The sequence below is a fragment of the Triturus cristatus genome, chromosome 4_2 (genome assembly GCF_964204655.1).
Source record: "Triturus cristatus chromosome 4_2, aTriCri1.1, whole genome shotgun sequence".
Taxonomy (NCBI): Eukaryota; Metazoa; Chordata; class Amphibia; order Caudata; family Salamandridae; genus Triturus; species Triturus cristatus.
The window spans coordinates 706,897,986-706,916,187 of NC_140586.1; the positions used below are offsets into that span (position 1 = coordinate 706,897,986).

At 47.9% G+C, this 18,202-nt stretch overlaps 1 protein-coding gene across 1 annotated transcript in view; it reads left to right on the forward strand.

The window, feature by feature from the left end:
* The first annotated feature begins 2,849 nt into the window (after positions 1-2,849).
* CDCP2 (CUB domain containing protein 2) overlaps positions 2,850-18,202 on the forward strand; it is a 275,201-nt gene continuing 259,848 nt past the window's right edge. Inside the window, exon 1 of the mRNA XM_085600150.1 lies at positions 2,850-2,967. Coding sequence (XP_085456276.1) covers positions 2,892-2,967 — 76 coding nt within the window. The 5' untranslated portion in view covers positions 2,850-2,891. The remainder of the gene's footprint in view (positions 2,968-18,202) is intronic.

Below are 18,202 nucleotides of genomic sequence, written 5' to 3' on the forward strand. Positions count from 1 at the left end.
ACCTCTATCTTCCTCTCTACCTCTCCCTCTACCTCTCTCTCTCTACCTCTCTACCTCTCTCTCTCTACCTCTACCTCTCTACCTCTCTCTACCTCTCTCTACTTCTCTCTACCTCTCTCTACCTCTCTCTACCTCTCTCTACCTCTCTCTACCTCTACCTCTCTCCCTCTACCGCTCTACCTCTCTTCCCCTCTCTACCTCTCTACCTCTCTCTCTCTACCTCTCTACCTCTCTACCTCTCTCTACCTCTCTACACCTCTCAACACCTCTCTATAACTCTCTACCTCTCTCTACCTCTCTCCCTCTCTCTACCTCTCTACCTCTACCTCTCTACCTCTCTCTCTCTCTACCTCTCTCTCTCTCCGTCTCTCTATCTCTCTCTACCTCTCTCTACCTCTCCCTCTCTACCTATCTACCTCTCTCTACCTCTCCCTCTCTACCTCTCTCTCTATACCTCTCTAACTCTCTCTCTACCTCTCTATCCCTCTCTACCTCTCTACCTCTCTAGCCTCTACCTCTCTACCTCTGTCTACCTCTCTCTACCTCTCTACACCTCTCGACACCTCTCTACACCTCTCTACCTCTCTCTACCTCTCTACCTCTCTACACCTCCCTACCTCTCTCTACCTTTCTACCTCTCGCTACCTCTACCTACCTCTCTCTCTCTACCTCTCTCAAAGATGGCTGCAGCGTCTACGTGGGATGCGGTGGACTAAGTGGCAACCGGAGCCTGATAGCACTGTGTGTACTTTAAAAAAAGAAACAAGCATTGACATTGCCAATAGGTCTCCCCTTTGGGACCTCATAAGTGTTTAGTTATGCAGTACAATATCCTTGCTGCAACAACATCAAGTGTTGCATGGCTAAACACTTATAAGGTCCTTGGTGCAACAACATCAAGTGTTGCATGGCTAAACACTTATAAGGTCCCAAAGGCGAGACCTATTGGCTATGCCAATGCTTGTTACTCTTCTTATAAGCATTCAATGTTTATTTTGCAATCTGCTCTTAATTGTTATCTGTTTCTCTTGGCTTTTGATCAGTCTACCTTTAGTGGCCATCAGAGACTTTCTTTTCCTTTTTTTCACTCATTAGTAACAGACAGTTGATACGCCTCTTTTACACCAGTATTTCTGCTGTGCCAAGCCATGGGTTAGGCCTTTAAAGGAAGGACATACTCACTGCATAGGAAGGAAGAGTAGCAAGCTATTTTGTTAACACACCTTTGTTGGGAGGGGAGGGATGAGGATGATTCAAAGAGAAGAAACATCTGAGGTGATGGCCTCATGTACTGTGTGACTCTAGTTCAGATTTTAGTGACCTTCTCACCAGTAAGACTCCTGTAAGTCTGATACTTGTGGCTAACTCCCCAGTCCACTTAACAAAACATTTTATTTTTGCTCAAAGCAAGTGACTATTTGTACGTTCCTGGGTATATTTTTTGCTCATTGGCGTGAAGGGTGGATATGTTTTTTCTTTGTCGACCTGCAAAAGCATGACAATAGAAGACTGCTATTCTGCTACCCTCTTATTTTTTATGATTTTTGTAATTTTGGCATACCTTACACCTGGCCTATTACCATACTTTGACGGCTGAAAATATTACACAGAGAAGAATCAACCAAGAAATGGCAAATTGTGAGGGAAACATACTTGGAAAATAGAATTCGTTGAGAAACATTTGGAATTCAGTGGATGGTGTGAAGAGTCATATGTCAAAATATTGCATAGAAAATAAGCACAACACATACAGATACTCACAATTGAGGTTTTGCATTGAAAGAATAAATTTAGATTTTTTGAATAAGAGATTTATAGAGAAGGGCTTGATCCCACACCCCACAACTTGTGCAAAGGGGAAGAAGCTTGCTTTTGAATCTTCAATGACCCATCATGCATCCCCTACTCCAACTTTTAGGATTTACTTTACATAGTTGCCACTTTCTATTCGCTCCCCTCTTATTCTTTTTATATTACTTTTGCACTGTTAGTGTCATTTACCCACGCCTCACTATCGTTGTTTCAATGTTGAAAATATATTTTGTGTTTAACTTTTAAATTATGGTAATTTTTTATGAAGACAAAATACTTAACTGCCATGCAGTTGATATTTTCGCTTTCTGTGATTATATTATCATTTTTATTTATTACTATTTTATTTACTTTTTTCATTCGACAGTGACGAAGTGTCACACAGAATGCACAAAAAAACACACAGACTGAAACATACGATACACAGAAATATTGTCGTTATGTCACCCCAAACCTCTTGGCCCGGGTGAAACTCTATATGTTGTTACAGGTCTCATGCATAGCTTTTGATCACCTGCACATGGCTTGAGGATAACTCTTTAGTGTGAATGCTCCTAAACCCCAGACCTGTGTCATCCTTCAGTTCAGTGCCATCAGAGAGCTCATTCCCGTATTTCCTTTATTATGTTTCTTGTTTTATTAAGAGCTCGTTTTAGGTCATTGGGTCCCCATAGAATGACAATGAAATGAGGTGAGAATGTACTATAGCCCTTTGATGCAAAGCGTCCATTTTGATGAATTGGGTTGCTTTGCAGACTGCATCATGTCTCTGGTCCCCTCGGGCACCATGTCATCTAGAAGGGATCGCCCATGTATGAAACCTTAATATGCTCTGGAAGGATGCTAGCTATATCGATAAAGCGTCCGGGGCAGGGTATATCAGGGACATCTGATACGGATCATTAGGACGGACTGAAGGAAGCAGAGAACAGCTCAGGTTACTAATTCAAACTCAGGGTGAATTATTCATTGCTCTACAGCCGGCGCAGCCTTTCCGTCTGCGCTTCCCCGAGGTGGTGGGTGCGAGGCTTCCCGCTCGCCCCTTTGGAGGACTTGTGCGGGAGCAGCCGTGCACGAGAATGCGAAACATTCCCTTCCACTGCATTGTGGCCGTCACTTGTGCCTGTGTGCTTTACCTGGTTCATGCAAAGAAAGGTAAGGCGGGAGCCTGCTTGGAATTGTAGGTTTGGATGGGGATTTTTGGCTGTTGGCCAACATGTTGCTTGCCGGAAGAGTTGATTTTCTTGTAACCTTGGTGTTTGGTTAGCGGGCAGCCATTCATAGACTTTCAAAAGTGCAATTTAGAGTTAATTGTGCAGTGACTGGGGGGATTTTTTTAATTTTAAAATTGTATTTGTACCATTCAAACTTCATCCATATTTTTTTGAGCGAAGAGCAACACTGTGATATAAGGATGCCAGAGGCGAGCTGAGATGCATTTGAGTGAAGGCTGTGATGGTGTACATATGCTTTCGCACATATGTACGTGTGTGAACGCATGTGCGTGTGTGCATTTGTGCATGAGTTTGCACAGTAGGACAATAAATACGTGATTAAAATGTATCAGAGCGAAATATCTGTAAACATTCTGTTGCAAGTATTGGGAACTGTCTGCCTGTAGCAAAGTTACCAGTGACCATGGGCCATATTATCAAGCACGGCGTTAAAATTATCGCCGCTTTAGCGGCAGAAAACTGCCGCTAAAGCGGCGATAATGGGCTTGATAATATGCCGCAGAGAATTCCAATTGAAGCCCATGTTGACACCAGAACATGGGCTTCTATGGGAATTCTCAAGGGCATATTATCAAGCCCATTATCGCAGCTTTAGCGGCACTTTTCTGCCGCTAAAGCGGCGATAATTTTAACACCGTGTCTTGATATGCCCCCACATGAGTAGGCATAGAACGTTTTGTAAATCACTAATTTTCAAATGTGTCTTAATTTTCCATGCTATGCATTTCATAAAGATCTAACTTGTTTTTTTTTAATGTAATTGCACATTGAAATTGCATTATCAACGTATAATATAGTAAAATATTCTAGCCAACAAGCAATTGAAGGTTGTTTAGTGCTTAACTGGGTGTGAGTTTAGCCTGCAAATCCAATATGCAAACCACATATGGAACGTGACACCGATTAGTATGAGGAATATGATTAGGTGGTTGGAAAACAGAAGAGTGAAATGAAACATGAGATTTAAAGTGCTTCTAAAGTGCGTATCTTTTCGGTGTCCATTTTCATAATCATAACCAGCCTGTGGCACAAGATGAGTTCATGTAGTGGGGTCTTTTAAAGCAGGTGCTGGTTATGTGCTGTGAACTTACTTCGATGAGTTATTTCATGTTATTATCAGTCCAAAGTGCTGCAACTCAAGCAGCTGGCTTCAGGGTGCTGCATAATTATTTGGGCCCAGATTTACTTACAGTCCACACAATGCAGGGCGGCAAGCAAAGGTGCTGCACTGCATGAGCTGGAGAGAGCAGAACTGAGCCATATCTCTGTGCACTAGCGCACATGGTGCAGCCATGCGCCAACGCAAGGCACCCTTGTGCTATAGTGCAAGGGAGTCTGTGTTGTGGTCAGCATAGTTTTTGTGTAAGAAGAAGTCCCTCCTATACAAAAAATATGCTGTAGGGTAGTGGTTCCTGTAGGAAAGTAGGATCTGCTTCTTATGGTTAACCCCACTTTTGCTTGATGTTTCACCGTTTTTGACTAGTCTGACTGGGATCCTGCTAATCCGGACCCCAGTCCTATCTGCTTTCTCCTTAAAATGTTATGCATGTACTTAGGTACACTTCCGATTGGATACTAGGCTACCCTTGTCAGTCCCTAGTATATGGTACACATGTACCCAGGGCATAGGTACCCCAGAGGCCTCCCATGGGCTGAAGCATGTATTATGCCACCCATGAGAGGCAATACAAAATGGAACTACAGGCCTGCCATTGCAGCCTGTGTACACACACTTAAAACCTGTAAGTCACCTCTATAGCAGGCCTTGACAATCCTGAAGGCAGGGTGTTGCTGGGTTTTACATGAGAGGGTGCCCCTGCATGAGCAGAGCCTCTCTACAGCCTTCGGAGACCATTCTCCCGGGTTGTCGGTGACGCAGCCAGACATATATGTAGAAGTGCATTATATGCTCACGTAAAATGCTATTTCAGAAATGGCTGAAAAACAACATGTCGTGTTTGGTATCAACAACTTTGGAATCATACAGCCCCATGGTTTACGGAGGCGCTACGTATGGCTCGCAGCCAATGTAAGGTCGCTGAGCGGGCCTGGCGCCGTCAATATGATGGGGAGGCTAAACTCGCCTATAGGTCGGCGGTGAAGGCCTATCACCGTGACATTCTTGGTGCCAAGCGGGAATATCTTGCCAGGAGGATTGAGGCGTCGGCGAACTCCTGCAAGGAGATCTTCACGATTGTGAAGGAGTTCACGTCCCCTACTTCTTATTCACCCCCGCCTGTATCACCTGATGCGGGGGCGTGTGATCTTGCCACTTTTTTCACCGACAAGATTAAGGCAATTCAGGCCTCCTTCTCGGAGAGCTTGGTGGAGGGTTGCTGTGACCCCGGGGCAGGACTTGGAACATCGTCCATGCCTACGGCCACCCTGGAGGACTTTCCTCCTGTCTCCAGTGACATGTCCCGGACTCTGCTGGCCAGTCTTAAATCTGGTTCCCCACTCGACCCCTGCCCCGCCAAATTTTTGGCTGGGATGGCGGCAGTGGTGAATCCCCTGGTCAACCCGATCCTCAATGCCTCCTTGAGGGAGGGGAGTATCCCACGCACCTGGAAAAGGGCGATGGTGATCCCCCTCCTGAAAAAGCCTGGTCTTGATGCCGAGGTCTTGGCCAATTACAGGCCTATTTCACTTCTCCCGGCTTTGGCTAAGATCACTGAGAAACGTGTCCATGGCGTCTTGTCGAGCTTCCTAGAGTCCAACAATCTGCTCCATCCATCCCAATCCGGTTTCCGTCCGAATTTTAGCACGGAAACGGCATTGGTGGAGGTCTCTGAGATCATCAGGGAGACCTTGGATGTGGGTGGCAAGGCCATGTTAGTCATGCTGGACTTGTCGGCGGCCTTCGACACTGTCCCCCATGCGGCGCTTCTCGCCAGGCTTTATGACATCGGCCTAAGGGGGACGGTGTTCAGATGGTTTACATCTTTTCTGGAGGGCCGCCGCCAGACGGTCTGGGTTTCCCAGAGCTCCGCCGAGATGCCGCCATTGGGAGTTGGGGTTCCACAGGGTTCTGTGTTGAGCCCGACATTGTTTAACATCTTTATGTCCCCCCTGGCGGCTGCGGTTGAGGCTTACGGAGCCCAGATCGTGTCCTACGCCGATGACACGCAACTCCTCTTCACATGTGGAAAAGATCAGACATTTGATGGGGAGAGAATTCGGGACTGCCTGGACAGCGTCTTCGGCTGGTTCCAGCGGAATAGCCTGAAAGCCAACTCCAGCAAGTCGGAGGTTTTATTCTTCGGCTGTGCCATCGATCCCGAGTGGCGGCAGTGGTGGCCGGCCGCCATGTGTCCTCCGGCACAATCCTCCTTGGTTGCCAAGAACCTTGGTGTGAAGCTTGATAACAAGCTCTCTCTGAGAGCGCATGTCCTTGGCCTGTCCGGTACCTGTTTCGGCATCCTGAAAATGCTCCGCAAGTTTCTTCCTCTATTGTCTGCGGAGCACAGACGGATTACGGTGCAGGCGCTCATCGGATCTAGGCTAGACTATGCCAATGCTCTTTTCCTAGGCCTTCCGGACTACTTGGTCCAGCGTTTGCAGGTGGCACAGAACTCTGCAGCCCGTGCGATCTTTGGTCTGCATAGACGAGCACGGGTTTCTGGGCTGCTGCAGACGCTTCATTGGCTGCCGATCCGGAAGCGGATTATTTTTAAATCCCTGACGCTGGTGCACAAAGCTTTGTTTGGCTCAGGCGCAGGATATCTGCAGAAAAGATTGGCTTTCTATCGTCCTGCGCGCTCATTGCGTTCGGAATCCCTTTTCACTGCTGTGGTCCCACGCGTGAGGAAGGCCCGCATTGGGGGACGCTCTTTCAGCTTCAAGGCCTCCCAGCTGTGGAATTCGCTTCCACTGGCACTCCGCAGCACTCCCAACTTGCTTCAATTCAGGAAGAATTTGAAGACTTGGCTTTTTAATCATTCTGTTTAGGTGGGCTTCTTTCTTTCTCTTTTGGGTTCTGTTCTTCTTGCTATGTTGTTATACTCTGTAGCTGCCTGTGGAAAGCGCCGGGACACTCTTTTAGAGTAAAATGCATTTTAACATAACATAACATAACATAACACAGGTAACCGGTGTGGGAAGTATGATTCCACCCTTCTGAAGCAAGCTTCATGGGGTCACTGGTCTTCCTGGCACCAGCCTTCTCGACCCGGGCAGCACAAAATGGTTGCTGCCGACCAGAGACACATTTCTGCCCTCCTGCTGCTGAGCCAAGCTCGAGCAGCAGACGGCAGGAAAATAGGCATCCTGTCACAGGGAGGTGTGACCACTTCCCAGAGAGGAGTTAGTGTATTGGGGATGGGTGGGTGCACTTCCAAAGTACCTGAAAGTCTGCATCTGGGGCACACATGGTGTCCCTGTGTATAGTCCAGTTCAATTCAGTCCTGGGAGACATTGGCTCCTGCTCTTGCGCGAAACTGGACAAAGGACATGGGAGTATCCTCCCCACTGTCCTGCCCCTCCTCTGGGAGGGTCCCATGAATTTGTCCAACACTCTCCCGTGGGTACAAAAGGGCTTACCTGGCTATAGGACACTAGATTCGAAGCGGACAAGATTCTGATCAAGAAACAACGGAACTTTGACCGTCTGGACACTCTGGACTTTGACTGTGACTGACTTCATCTCCCTCTCTGTCCAAAGCATTGTCTGTGCCCGTGGACCATACAGGCTCCGTGCAGGACCTGTGGAGCATCAAGAACATCTGAAGTATCTCCCTTGGGGTGAAGGAGTCACTCCCCTATATTCGCAGGCACCGTAACACAACTGACCGGTCTACTGATCCTGAGCCCCTGCAGACCCTGAATTCTCCAGCAACACAGGAGGTGGGTTCCAATGTTTCTTGTGGTTGAGCTGCCCTTTCACCAAGTCTGAGGCCAGTATCCCTTGTGGGGACTGCATAACCTAAACCCCTGTGCACTGCATACTTTTGCAATTGCATATGCTTGTTGGTATTCCCCAACTAAGTGCATTAGGCTATCAATAGCCCCAACCTCTGTGCATATTTTGAATGAAGGACTTCAGCCTACTCACACTCTGTGCCCTGAAAGCTGGGTCTTTGTGAAACTGCTAGAGGTCCCATTGCGACTCCTGTGCCTTCAGCCTGTGGGTCCATTTGAGGGACAATCCTGATCTCCTTAGGCTTCCCTAGTTTCTCCAGGTCTGCACTGACTCCCATTGGTGTGGTGAGTCACCTGGTCCTTGCTGGGCCAGACCGTGACCATCCTCGACCTTCTTCATGGGTTGCCGCTGCCAAGGCTTGTTGGTGCTCCTGTTGGACACTGACCCCTCAGCACACGACATCCTTCATGGGAAAGCTTGTATCTGGCTCCTGGTCATCCTCAACATCTCCTGGTCCCCGTGGCTGCAGAGTCAAGGTCTCCCTCTGCACACCTGTAGCACCCAACATCGGTGGGCATTCGTCTACCGAGCCCCTGGTCACCCCTGAGAGACCCAGACTCTGTCCCCTCTGCTTTCAGGTTCCTTCCTTCAAGAATCCACCTGTGGGTTCCACCGGACACTTTTCTTCTTTCCAGCAGTGGCATTTCTTTGAAGACTTCCATTGAGAACAATGGCGGTTTCCGACGCCAATTCAAACCTATGCACCCGGCTTCCCTGGGATAGGTAACTCTGGTACTTCAGTATCCATGGGTGGGGTGGCTCTCCAACCTTCTATTTTCTAAAGGGTTTCTTCGTAATCCACCGCGAAGGGTCCTTAAACACTAAAACTGCAAACGCGACTCTCCCATTGAATTGTACATAGCACGCTGTCGTGTTCTCACACTGCACCCGTCCTCTGTGGAGTCCCTACTTACTCACCTTGGGTGGTTCCTTGGGGTCCCAGTGATTCTACAATCTCTTGACAGTGTCTTGACTCGAGTCGTAGTTCTTATACCACTATTTTAGTATATGGTTTGGTCTCCCCCTGGAGCCCACTGTGTATTAGTGCTACTTACATTTGTTTCTGTGCTACAGTATTGTTTGCTTTGTGTTTATCTGCGTGTAGCAGATTCTGTGAGGTATTTAAGGTGTGTTATAATAATAAATAATTTTTTTTATAACTACTGTGTGGTTCTCCTTTCATTTAACCAATACATTAAGGTTACATTCGGGTAAAAAAAGCTGCTTAACATTCCTTCAAGACTAAGCCTGAAGTCTGCTCTCCACAGCTACCACTTGGACAGCTTTCTAAGGTTATCTTTCACCTCTTAAATCACCATAAGTGTTGTTTGGAACAGAAGGGGGATGGGAGCACACTGCTACCTCCCAGCACAGTTCGCCCCTTTGCATCCTGGTACATGCAGTTCAATTTAAATGCTTACTTGAAATGTTGCAGAGTGTCTCACCAAAGTTGGTGCAGGTTAGTGCTGTTAATCTCTAGACACATGTGTTTCTGGATTTCATCCTTCTTCAGTAGAGATAAAACGAAATTCTTCTGGGGTTTGCTGAGAAAGCTGCCACAATACTCTCAGGTCTCTGTACCTCTCCCTGGCGCACAGGTGCCTCCCATGAGCTCGTCAGCCCAGTGGCTCAAGGGAGCCTTTTTGAAACAGAAGGGGGATGGGAGCACACTGCTACCTCCCAGCACAGTTCGCCCCTTTGCATCCTGGTACATGCAGTTCAATTTAAATGCTTACTTGAAATGTTGCAGAGTGTCTCACCAAAGTTGGTGCAGGTTAGTGCTGTTAATCTCTAGACACATGTGTTTCTGGATTTCATCCTTCTTCAGTAGAGATAAAACAAAATTCTTCTGGGGTTTGCTGAGAAAGCTGCCACAATACTCTCAGGTCTCTGTACCTCTCCCTGGCGCACAGGTGCCTCCCATGAGCTCGTCAGCCCAGTGGCTCAAGGGAGCCTTTTTGAAACAGAAGGGGGATGGGAGCACACTGCTACCTCCCAGCACAGTTCGCCCCTTTGCATCCTGGTACATGCAGTTCAATTTAAATGCTTACTTGAAATGTTGCAGAGTGTCTCACCAAAGTTGGTGCAGGTTAGTGCTGTTAATCTCTAGACACATGTGTTTCTGGATTTCATCCTTCTTCAGTAGAGATAAAACGAAATTCTTCTGGGGTTTGCTGAGAAAGCTGCCACAATACTCTCAGGTCTCTGTACCTCTCCCTGGCGCACAGGTGCCTCCCATGAGCTCGTCAGCCCAGTGGCTCAAGGGAGCCTTTTTGAAACAGAAGGGGGATGGGAGCACACTGCTACCTCCCAGCACAGTTCGCCCCTTTGCATCCTGGTACATGCAGTTCAATTTAAATGCTTACTTGAAATGTTGCAGAGTGTCTCACCAAAGTTGGTGCAGGTTAGTGCTGTTAATCTCTAGACACATGTGTTTCTGGATTTCATCCTTCTTCAGTAGAGATAAAACGAAATTCTTCTGGGGTTTGCTGAGAAAGCTGCTACAATACTCTCAGGTCTCTGTACCTCTCCCTGGCGCACAGGTGCCTCCCATGAGCTCGTCAGCCCAGTGGCTCAAGGGAGCCTTTTTGAAACAGAAGGGGGATGGGAGCACACTGCTACCTCCCAGCACAGTTCGCCCCTTTGCATCCTGGTACATGCAGTTCAATTTAAATGCTTACTTGAAATGTTGCAGAGTGTCTCACCAAAGTTGGTGCAGGTTAGTGCTGTTAATCTCTAGACACATGTGTTTCTGGATTTCATCCTTCTTCAGTAGAGATAAAACGAAATTCTTCTGGGGTTTGCTGAGAAAGCTGCCACAATACTCTCAGGTCTCTGTACCTCTCCCTGGCGCACAGGTGCCTCCCATGAGCTCGTCAGCCCAGTGGCTCAAGGGAGCCTTTTTGAAACAGAAGGGGGATGGGAGCACACTGCTACCTCCCAGCACAGTTCGCCCCTTTGCATCCTGGTACATGCAGTTCAATTTAAATGCTTACTTGAAATGTTGCAGAGTGTCTCACCAAAGTTGGTGCAGGTTAGTGCTGTTAATCTCTAGACACATGTGTTTCTGGATTTCATCCTTCTTCAGTAGAGATAAAACAAAATTCTTCTGGGGTTTGCTGAGAAAGCTGCCACAATACTCTCAGGTCTCTGTACCTCTCCCTGGCGCACAGGTGCCTCCCATGAGCTCGTCAGCCCAGTGGCTCAAGGGAGCCTTTTTGAAACAGAAGGGGGATGGGAGCACACTGCTACCTCCCAGCACAGTTCGCCCCTTTGCATCCTGGTACATGCAGTTCAATTTAAATGCTTACTTTTCCTCAATTTAAACGGCTTCCTTAAGCCAACGGGCTGACGAGCCTTGAGTCTGCACCTGCGCGCCAGGAGAGATACTTGACCTGTTTTTAATTACATTTGGCAGTCCACGCGGCACCCCTTTACACTGACCTGCTCCCTGCTGACGAGAGGCAACTACCTCGAAACACGTGTCCAGGGATGGCTAACGCATACACATACTGTTCTATTTACTTTTTGTGGCATAGGCGTACCCGCCGTCGCCACTACATTTCCCACAGTCCTTTGGGGCAACTTGCTGGTGTGACGAGCGGTGTGCGACCTACTTTTCCTCAATTTAAACGGCTTCCTTAAGCCAACGGGCTGACGAGCCTTGAGTCTGCACCTGCGCGCCAGGAGAGATACTTGACCTGTTTTTAATTACATTTGGCAGTCCACGCGGCACCCCTTTACACTGACCTGCTCCCTGCTGACGAGAGGCAACTACCTCGAAACACGTGTCCAGGGATGGCTAACGCATACACATACTGTTCTATTTACTTTTTGTGGCATAGGCGTACCCGCCGTCGCCACCACATTTCCCACAGTCCTTTGGGGCAACTTGCTGGTGTGACGAGCGGTGTGCGACCTACTTTTCCTCAATTTAAACGGCTTCCTTAAGCCAACGGGCTGACGAGCCTTGAGTCTGCACCTGCGCGCCAGGAGAGATACTTGACCTGTTTTTAATTACATTTGGCAGTCCACGCGGCACCCCTTTACACTGACCTGCTCCCTGCTGACGAGAGGCAACTACCTCGAAACACGTGTCCAGGAATGGCTAACGCATACACATACTGTTCTATTTACACTTTGTGGCATAGGCGTACCCGCCGTCGCCACTACATTTCCCACAGTCCTTTGGGGCAACTTGCTGGTGTGACGAGCGGTGTGCGACCTACTTTTCCTCAATTTAAACGGCTTCCTTAAGCCAACGGGCTGACGAGCCTTGAGTCTGCACCTGCGCGCCAGGAGAGATACTTGACCTGTTTTTAATTACATTTGGCAGTCCACGCGGCACCCCTTTACACTGACCTGCTCCCTGCTGACGAGAGGCAACTACCTCGAAACAAGTGTCCAGGGATGGCTAACACATACACATACTGTTCTATTTACTTTTTGTGGCATAGGCGTACCCGCCGTCGCCACTACATTTCCCACAGTCCTTTGGGGCAACTTGCTGGTGTGACGAGCGGTGTGCGACCTACTTTTCCTCATAAGTGTTGTTTGGACTGGTGCAAGGTGCCCACTTTAATTAGTGGGCATCATATACATGGCCAACTTCTTATATTGGTGTGCAGCGGTTGGGATTCAAGCCTACATTGTTTTACCAGATAAATCTTTGTATTGATTAACTGAAAACCACTAAGTACTAGGTACATATAATACTAGCTTAGAATAAGTAAGTTCTACTGAACTTGAGGTTGGGTAAGTTAAGGGCCTAGCACACCCTTTCACCAACCTAAGAGAGTTTAGTTTCCCACTAGGTTAGGTAGGTGCACACACCACACCACACATAGTATGTCTACTAAAGGAGAAACCACCAGTGGCTCTCTGCTTTCTAGATACAGTGAGCTTTCATTCCAAGAACTGAAAGCCCTGTGTGCCTCTAGAAAGCTGAAAACAGGGAGAAGTGCCAACACTCAACATCTCATTGAGATGTTACTGTTAGATGACCTTAGGAAGACCCCTGGGTCAGATGAATGTGACAGAGTGGGTAGGACAGGGAATGAGGACAGGTCAGGTGGTGACACCTTTTATGACCTAGATTAAAACCCTGGCCAGGAGGACCAAGATGTGTCCCACCTGGACAACTCAGATCTTCAGGGAGATGCTGAAGAAGGCCACAATGACCCCCTCTTCACCCCTCCTGGAAGAGTGCAGAGTTTACCAAGGAGATCTATATCTCCCTCTGCAGAATCACATCACTCACGACAGTCTGTAGGGACCTCTGTATCTAGCAAGAGGGACCACTCTTATGACAGGGAGTACCAATTTCTTGAGCTTGAGAAAGCTAGGCTTAGGCTCAGGCAAGAGCAATTGGCCCTGGACAGAGTCCCTAGAAGTCCAGAGAGCTAGAACAAAGTTGGGACTATAGTCCCATGGTGGCAGCAACAGTGTACCTAGATTTAAGGAACATTCCTTTGATAATAGGAAACTGAGCAAGATTGTCCCTCCCTACCATGTTGGGGATGGCATCCGTAAGTGGATAACTGCTTTAGAGAGGGCCTGTAAAGTACATAGGGTCCCCCAAGCACAGTGGGCAGCTATCGTGTGGCTCTCCTTTGCTGACAAAGGTAAAGATAAGCTCCTCACTGTTAGAGAAAAGGATGCTGACAATTATTCAGTCCTGAAGAGTGTTCTCATAGAGGGTTTGGCTTAACCACTGAACAGTACAAGATTAAGTTCAGAGACACCCATAAAGCACAAAATCAGGACTAGGTAGACTTTGTGGATAGTGCCATTAATGCTCTGGAAGGCTGGTAGCTTGGCAGCACAGTGAATGATTTTACAGGATTGTACAATGTGATTATGAGGGAACAGATCCTTAATAATTGCCAAAATCAGTCGTTGCATCAATACCTGGTTGACTCTGATCTGAATTCTCCCCAAGAATTGGGAAAGAGGGCAGATAAGTGGGTCAGAACTAGGGTGAAGCAGAAAAACCAGAAAACTGGTGGTGACCAAAAGAAGCAAGATGCTAAAACTTCAGATATGGATGGAGACAAGGGTAAAGATCAAAAGTCTTCATCAGGGCCCCAAACACCTGCATCTGGGGGGAGTCACAATCCAACAAAGGTAAAGGCAAAAAGAAACCTTGGTGTCAATTACGTAAAGAAAAGGCCCATTGGACAAAATATGCCAATTGTCAAAAGGCCAAGGACTCAACTCCAACCACTACTGCCCCTAAGGCAACTGCTCCCCCTAGTACAGTTTCAAGTGGTGGTACAGGGAACAAGGGATTAGCACGGTTAACCTTTGGCTCTGAGATGGGTTCTGGCTTGGTCAGAACTCCAGCTCAGGCTGTACTCGTCTGTGATGGTGGCATGGATATTGCCATCTTATTTATCAGTCTCAGTAACTTGGGCAAATACAGGCAACAGCCTTTGATCAATGGTAAGGAGGCCATGGCATACAGGGACACAGGTGCACGTGTCACTATGGTGACAAAGGATCTTGTGGGCCCTGACAAGATCATGCTTGGTGAGATGTACCAAGTGACCAATGCTAACAATGTCAGGACTGGCCATTCCTTGGCAGTTGTTAATTTCAGCTGGGAAGAGGTAACTGGCCCAAAGAAAGTTGAGGTTAGTTCAGACCTTCCAGTGGAATGCTTGTTGGGCAATGATTCTGAAACTTCAGCCTGGGCTGAAGAAGAAATAAGGACTCATGCAGCAATGCTGGGCATCTCTGCAGATGTGTTTGCTGTGACCAGGTCACAGGCCAAACTGATGTCTACTGAACAGGCCCTGGATTCTGAAAAAATGGACCAGGTGCCTTCCAAGAGAAGGAGCAGGAGGGGAAAGGCTGTGTCTTGCGCTCAGGCTCAGAGAGGGGATCAGTCTCTTGAGGGAGATGATCCCATTCCCTGTGAAGGAACTGTCCCAGATGAACTGGAACCTGATCAGGTTAAGTTCTTGGGGACAGGGGGCCCTTCCAGGGCAGATCTGAGTCAGGAACAGCAAACCTGCCCCTCTCTTGAACCCTTCAGACAGCAAGCTGCTGCTGAGGCTGCTGGGAGTATCAGTGGGCCCCATAGGATCTATTGGTATGAGGGACACCTTCACTCGGAGGGTAGAGATTCCATGCCTGGTGCCACCAGGAGGTTGGTCATACCTCTGAAGTGTAGGGGCTTCCTACTCACCTTGACACATGATATTCCCTTGGCAAGACACCCTGACCAAAGTAAGACTTGGGACAGGCTTGTCCCTCACTTTCACTGGCCTCATATGTCAGAGGACACCAAGGAGTTTTGTCACTCCTGTACCACCTGTGAAGCCAGTGGTAAGTCAGGTGGTACCACAAAGACCCCCCTAATACCACTACCTGTGGTGGGGGTTCCCTTTGAAAGGGTTGGGATTGACATAGCTGGTCCCATGAACCCTCCAACTGCATCTGGGCACAGTTATATTCTAGTGGTGGTGGGCCATGCCACTAGGTATCCAGAGACTACACCCCTTAGAACCACCACAGCTCCTGTGGTGGCTAGATCCCTCCTGGGAAATTTTCCAGAGTGGGTTTCCTTAAGGTCTTAACTGACAGAGGTACAAACTTCTTGTCAAGTTATATAACTGCCATGTGCAAGGAGTGTGGAGTGAACTACAAGTTCACCACACCCTATCACCCACAATACAATGGGTTAGTTGAGAGATTCAACAAAACCCTCAAGGGGCATGATCATGGGTCTCCCAGAAAAGCTTATGCGAAAATGGGATGTCCTGTTGCCCTGCCTTCTCTTTGCCTACAGAGAGGTCCCACAGAAGGGGGTTGGCTACAGCCCTTTTAAACTTCTGTTTGGGCATCAAGTTAGGGGTCCCCTGTGTTTAGTGAAGGAGGGATGGGAGTTACCCAAACCACCGAAGCAAGACATTGTGCACTATGTTCTGGGTCTCCGCTCCAGGATGAGTGAGTACATGAAGAAGGCCTGCAAAAACCTTAAGGCTAGTCAAGAACTACAAAAAGCTTGGCATTACCAAAAGGCTGTACTGACTGTGTACCAGTCAGGACAGAAAGTATGGGTGTTGGAGCCTGTAGCCCCAGCAACCTTCCAGGACAAGTAGAGTGGACCCCATACTATAATTGAGCAAAAGAGAGAGGTCACCTACCTGGTGGACCATGGAACTCCAAGGAGCCCCCATAGGGTGTTCCATGTAAACAGGCTCAAACCCTATCTGGACAGGGCAGACATGGGCTTGCTCATGGCTACTGATGAGGGACAGGAGAAAGAGAGTGACCCACTTCTGACCTCCTCTCACAGAACCCTGATGATGGCTCAGTGGATGGTGTAGCTTTGGCAGGCAGCCTCACCGAGCAATAGCAGATTGATTGCAGGAAGGTCCTCAATCAATATAGGCATATGTTTTCTCTGACTCCTAGTCAGACCACCTGGTGTACCCATGAAGTGGACACAGGTGAAAGCCTACCTGTTAAAAATAAGATTTACAGGCAGCCTGTCCATATCAGAGATTGCATCAGGACTAAGGTCCAAAAGATGCTGGAATTGGGAATGATTGAACCTTCAGATTGCCCTTGGGCGAGTCCAGTGGTCCTGGTACCTAAACCTCATACCCAGGGTAGTAAGAGAGAAATTAGGTTTTGTGTGGACTACAGGGAGCTCAATACAGTCACTAGGACTGATGCTCACCCTATTCCTAGGGCATATGAACTCATTGACACTTTGGCCTCAGCCAAGTTCTTGAGCACATTTGACCTCACTGCTGGATGTTGGCAAATCAGACTAGCTGAGGATTCCAAACCCAAAACAGCATTTTCAACCCCTAGTGGGCATTATCAATTTAATGTGATGCCCTTTGATTTGAAAAATGCTCCTGATACATTCCAAAGGCTGGTAAACAAAGTCCTTACAGGCCTGGAAGCCTATAGTGCAGCATATCTTGATGATATAGCTGTCTTTCGCTCCACCTGGGAGGATCATCTGGTCCACCTGAAGAATGTTTTGGAGGCTCTGCAGAAAGCAGGTCTCACTATCAAGGCCACCAAGTGCCAGATAGGGCAAAGTAAGGTTATGTACCTGGGCAACCTTGTGGGTGGAGGCCAGGTTCAACCATTGCAGAGCAAAATCCAGACCATCATGGACTGGGTTGCTCCCACTACCCAGACTAGGGTCAGAGCTTTCTTGGGCCTGACTGGGTCCTACAGAAGATTTGTAAAAGGATGTGGGTCTATAGTGACTCCCTTGAATGATCTTTTATCAAAGAGAAAGCCCAAGAATGTTCAGTGGACAGTTAGCTGTCAGAAGGCATTTGATGAACTCAAGCAGGCCATGTGCACTGCTCCCATTCTGTAGAGTCCTGAGTATTCCAAACAATTCATTGTCCAAACTTATGCATCTGGGTTGGGGGTAGGGCCAGTGTTGTCACAACTTAATACAGAGGGTCAGGATCAACCAGTGGCTTTTATTAGCAGAAGGTTGACCCCCAGAGAGTAACGTTGGTCAGCCGTTGAGAGGGAAGCCTTTCCTGTGGTTTGGGCTCTGAAGAAGCTGATGCCATATTTGTTTGGCACTCACTTCATTGTTCAGACAGACCATAAGCCCCTCTTATGGCTAAAACAGATGATGGGTGAAAACACCACACTTTTGAGGTGGTCCATTTCCCAACAGGGGATGGACTATACAGTGGAACATAGACTTGGGAGTAGCCATGCCAATGCAGATGGACTCTCCAGATATTTCCACTTAAAACATGAAGACTCAACTGGGCAAGGTTAGTCACATCTCCTTATGTTTGGGGGGGGGGTTGTGTAGGAAAGTAGGATCTGGTTCTTATGGTTACCCCCACATTTTGCTTGATGTCACACTGTTTTTGACTAGTTTGACTGGCATCCTGCTAATCAGGACCCCGGTCTATCTGCTTTCTCCTTAAAATGTTATGCATGTACTTAGGTACACTCCAGATTGGATACTGGGGTACCCTTGTCAGTCCCTAGTACATGGGACACATGTACCCAGAGCATAGGTACCCCAGAGCCTCCCATGGGCTGAAGCATGTATTATGCCACCCATGAGAGGCCATGCAAAATGGAGCTACAGGTCTGCCATTGCAGTCTGTGTAAGATGGTGCTTGCATGACTTACTTTAGATATAGGTTTACTATATCTATAGGTCACTACACTTAAAACCTATGAGTCCCCCCTATAGCAGGCCTTGACAATCCTGAAGGCCGGGTGC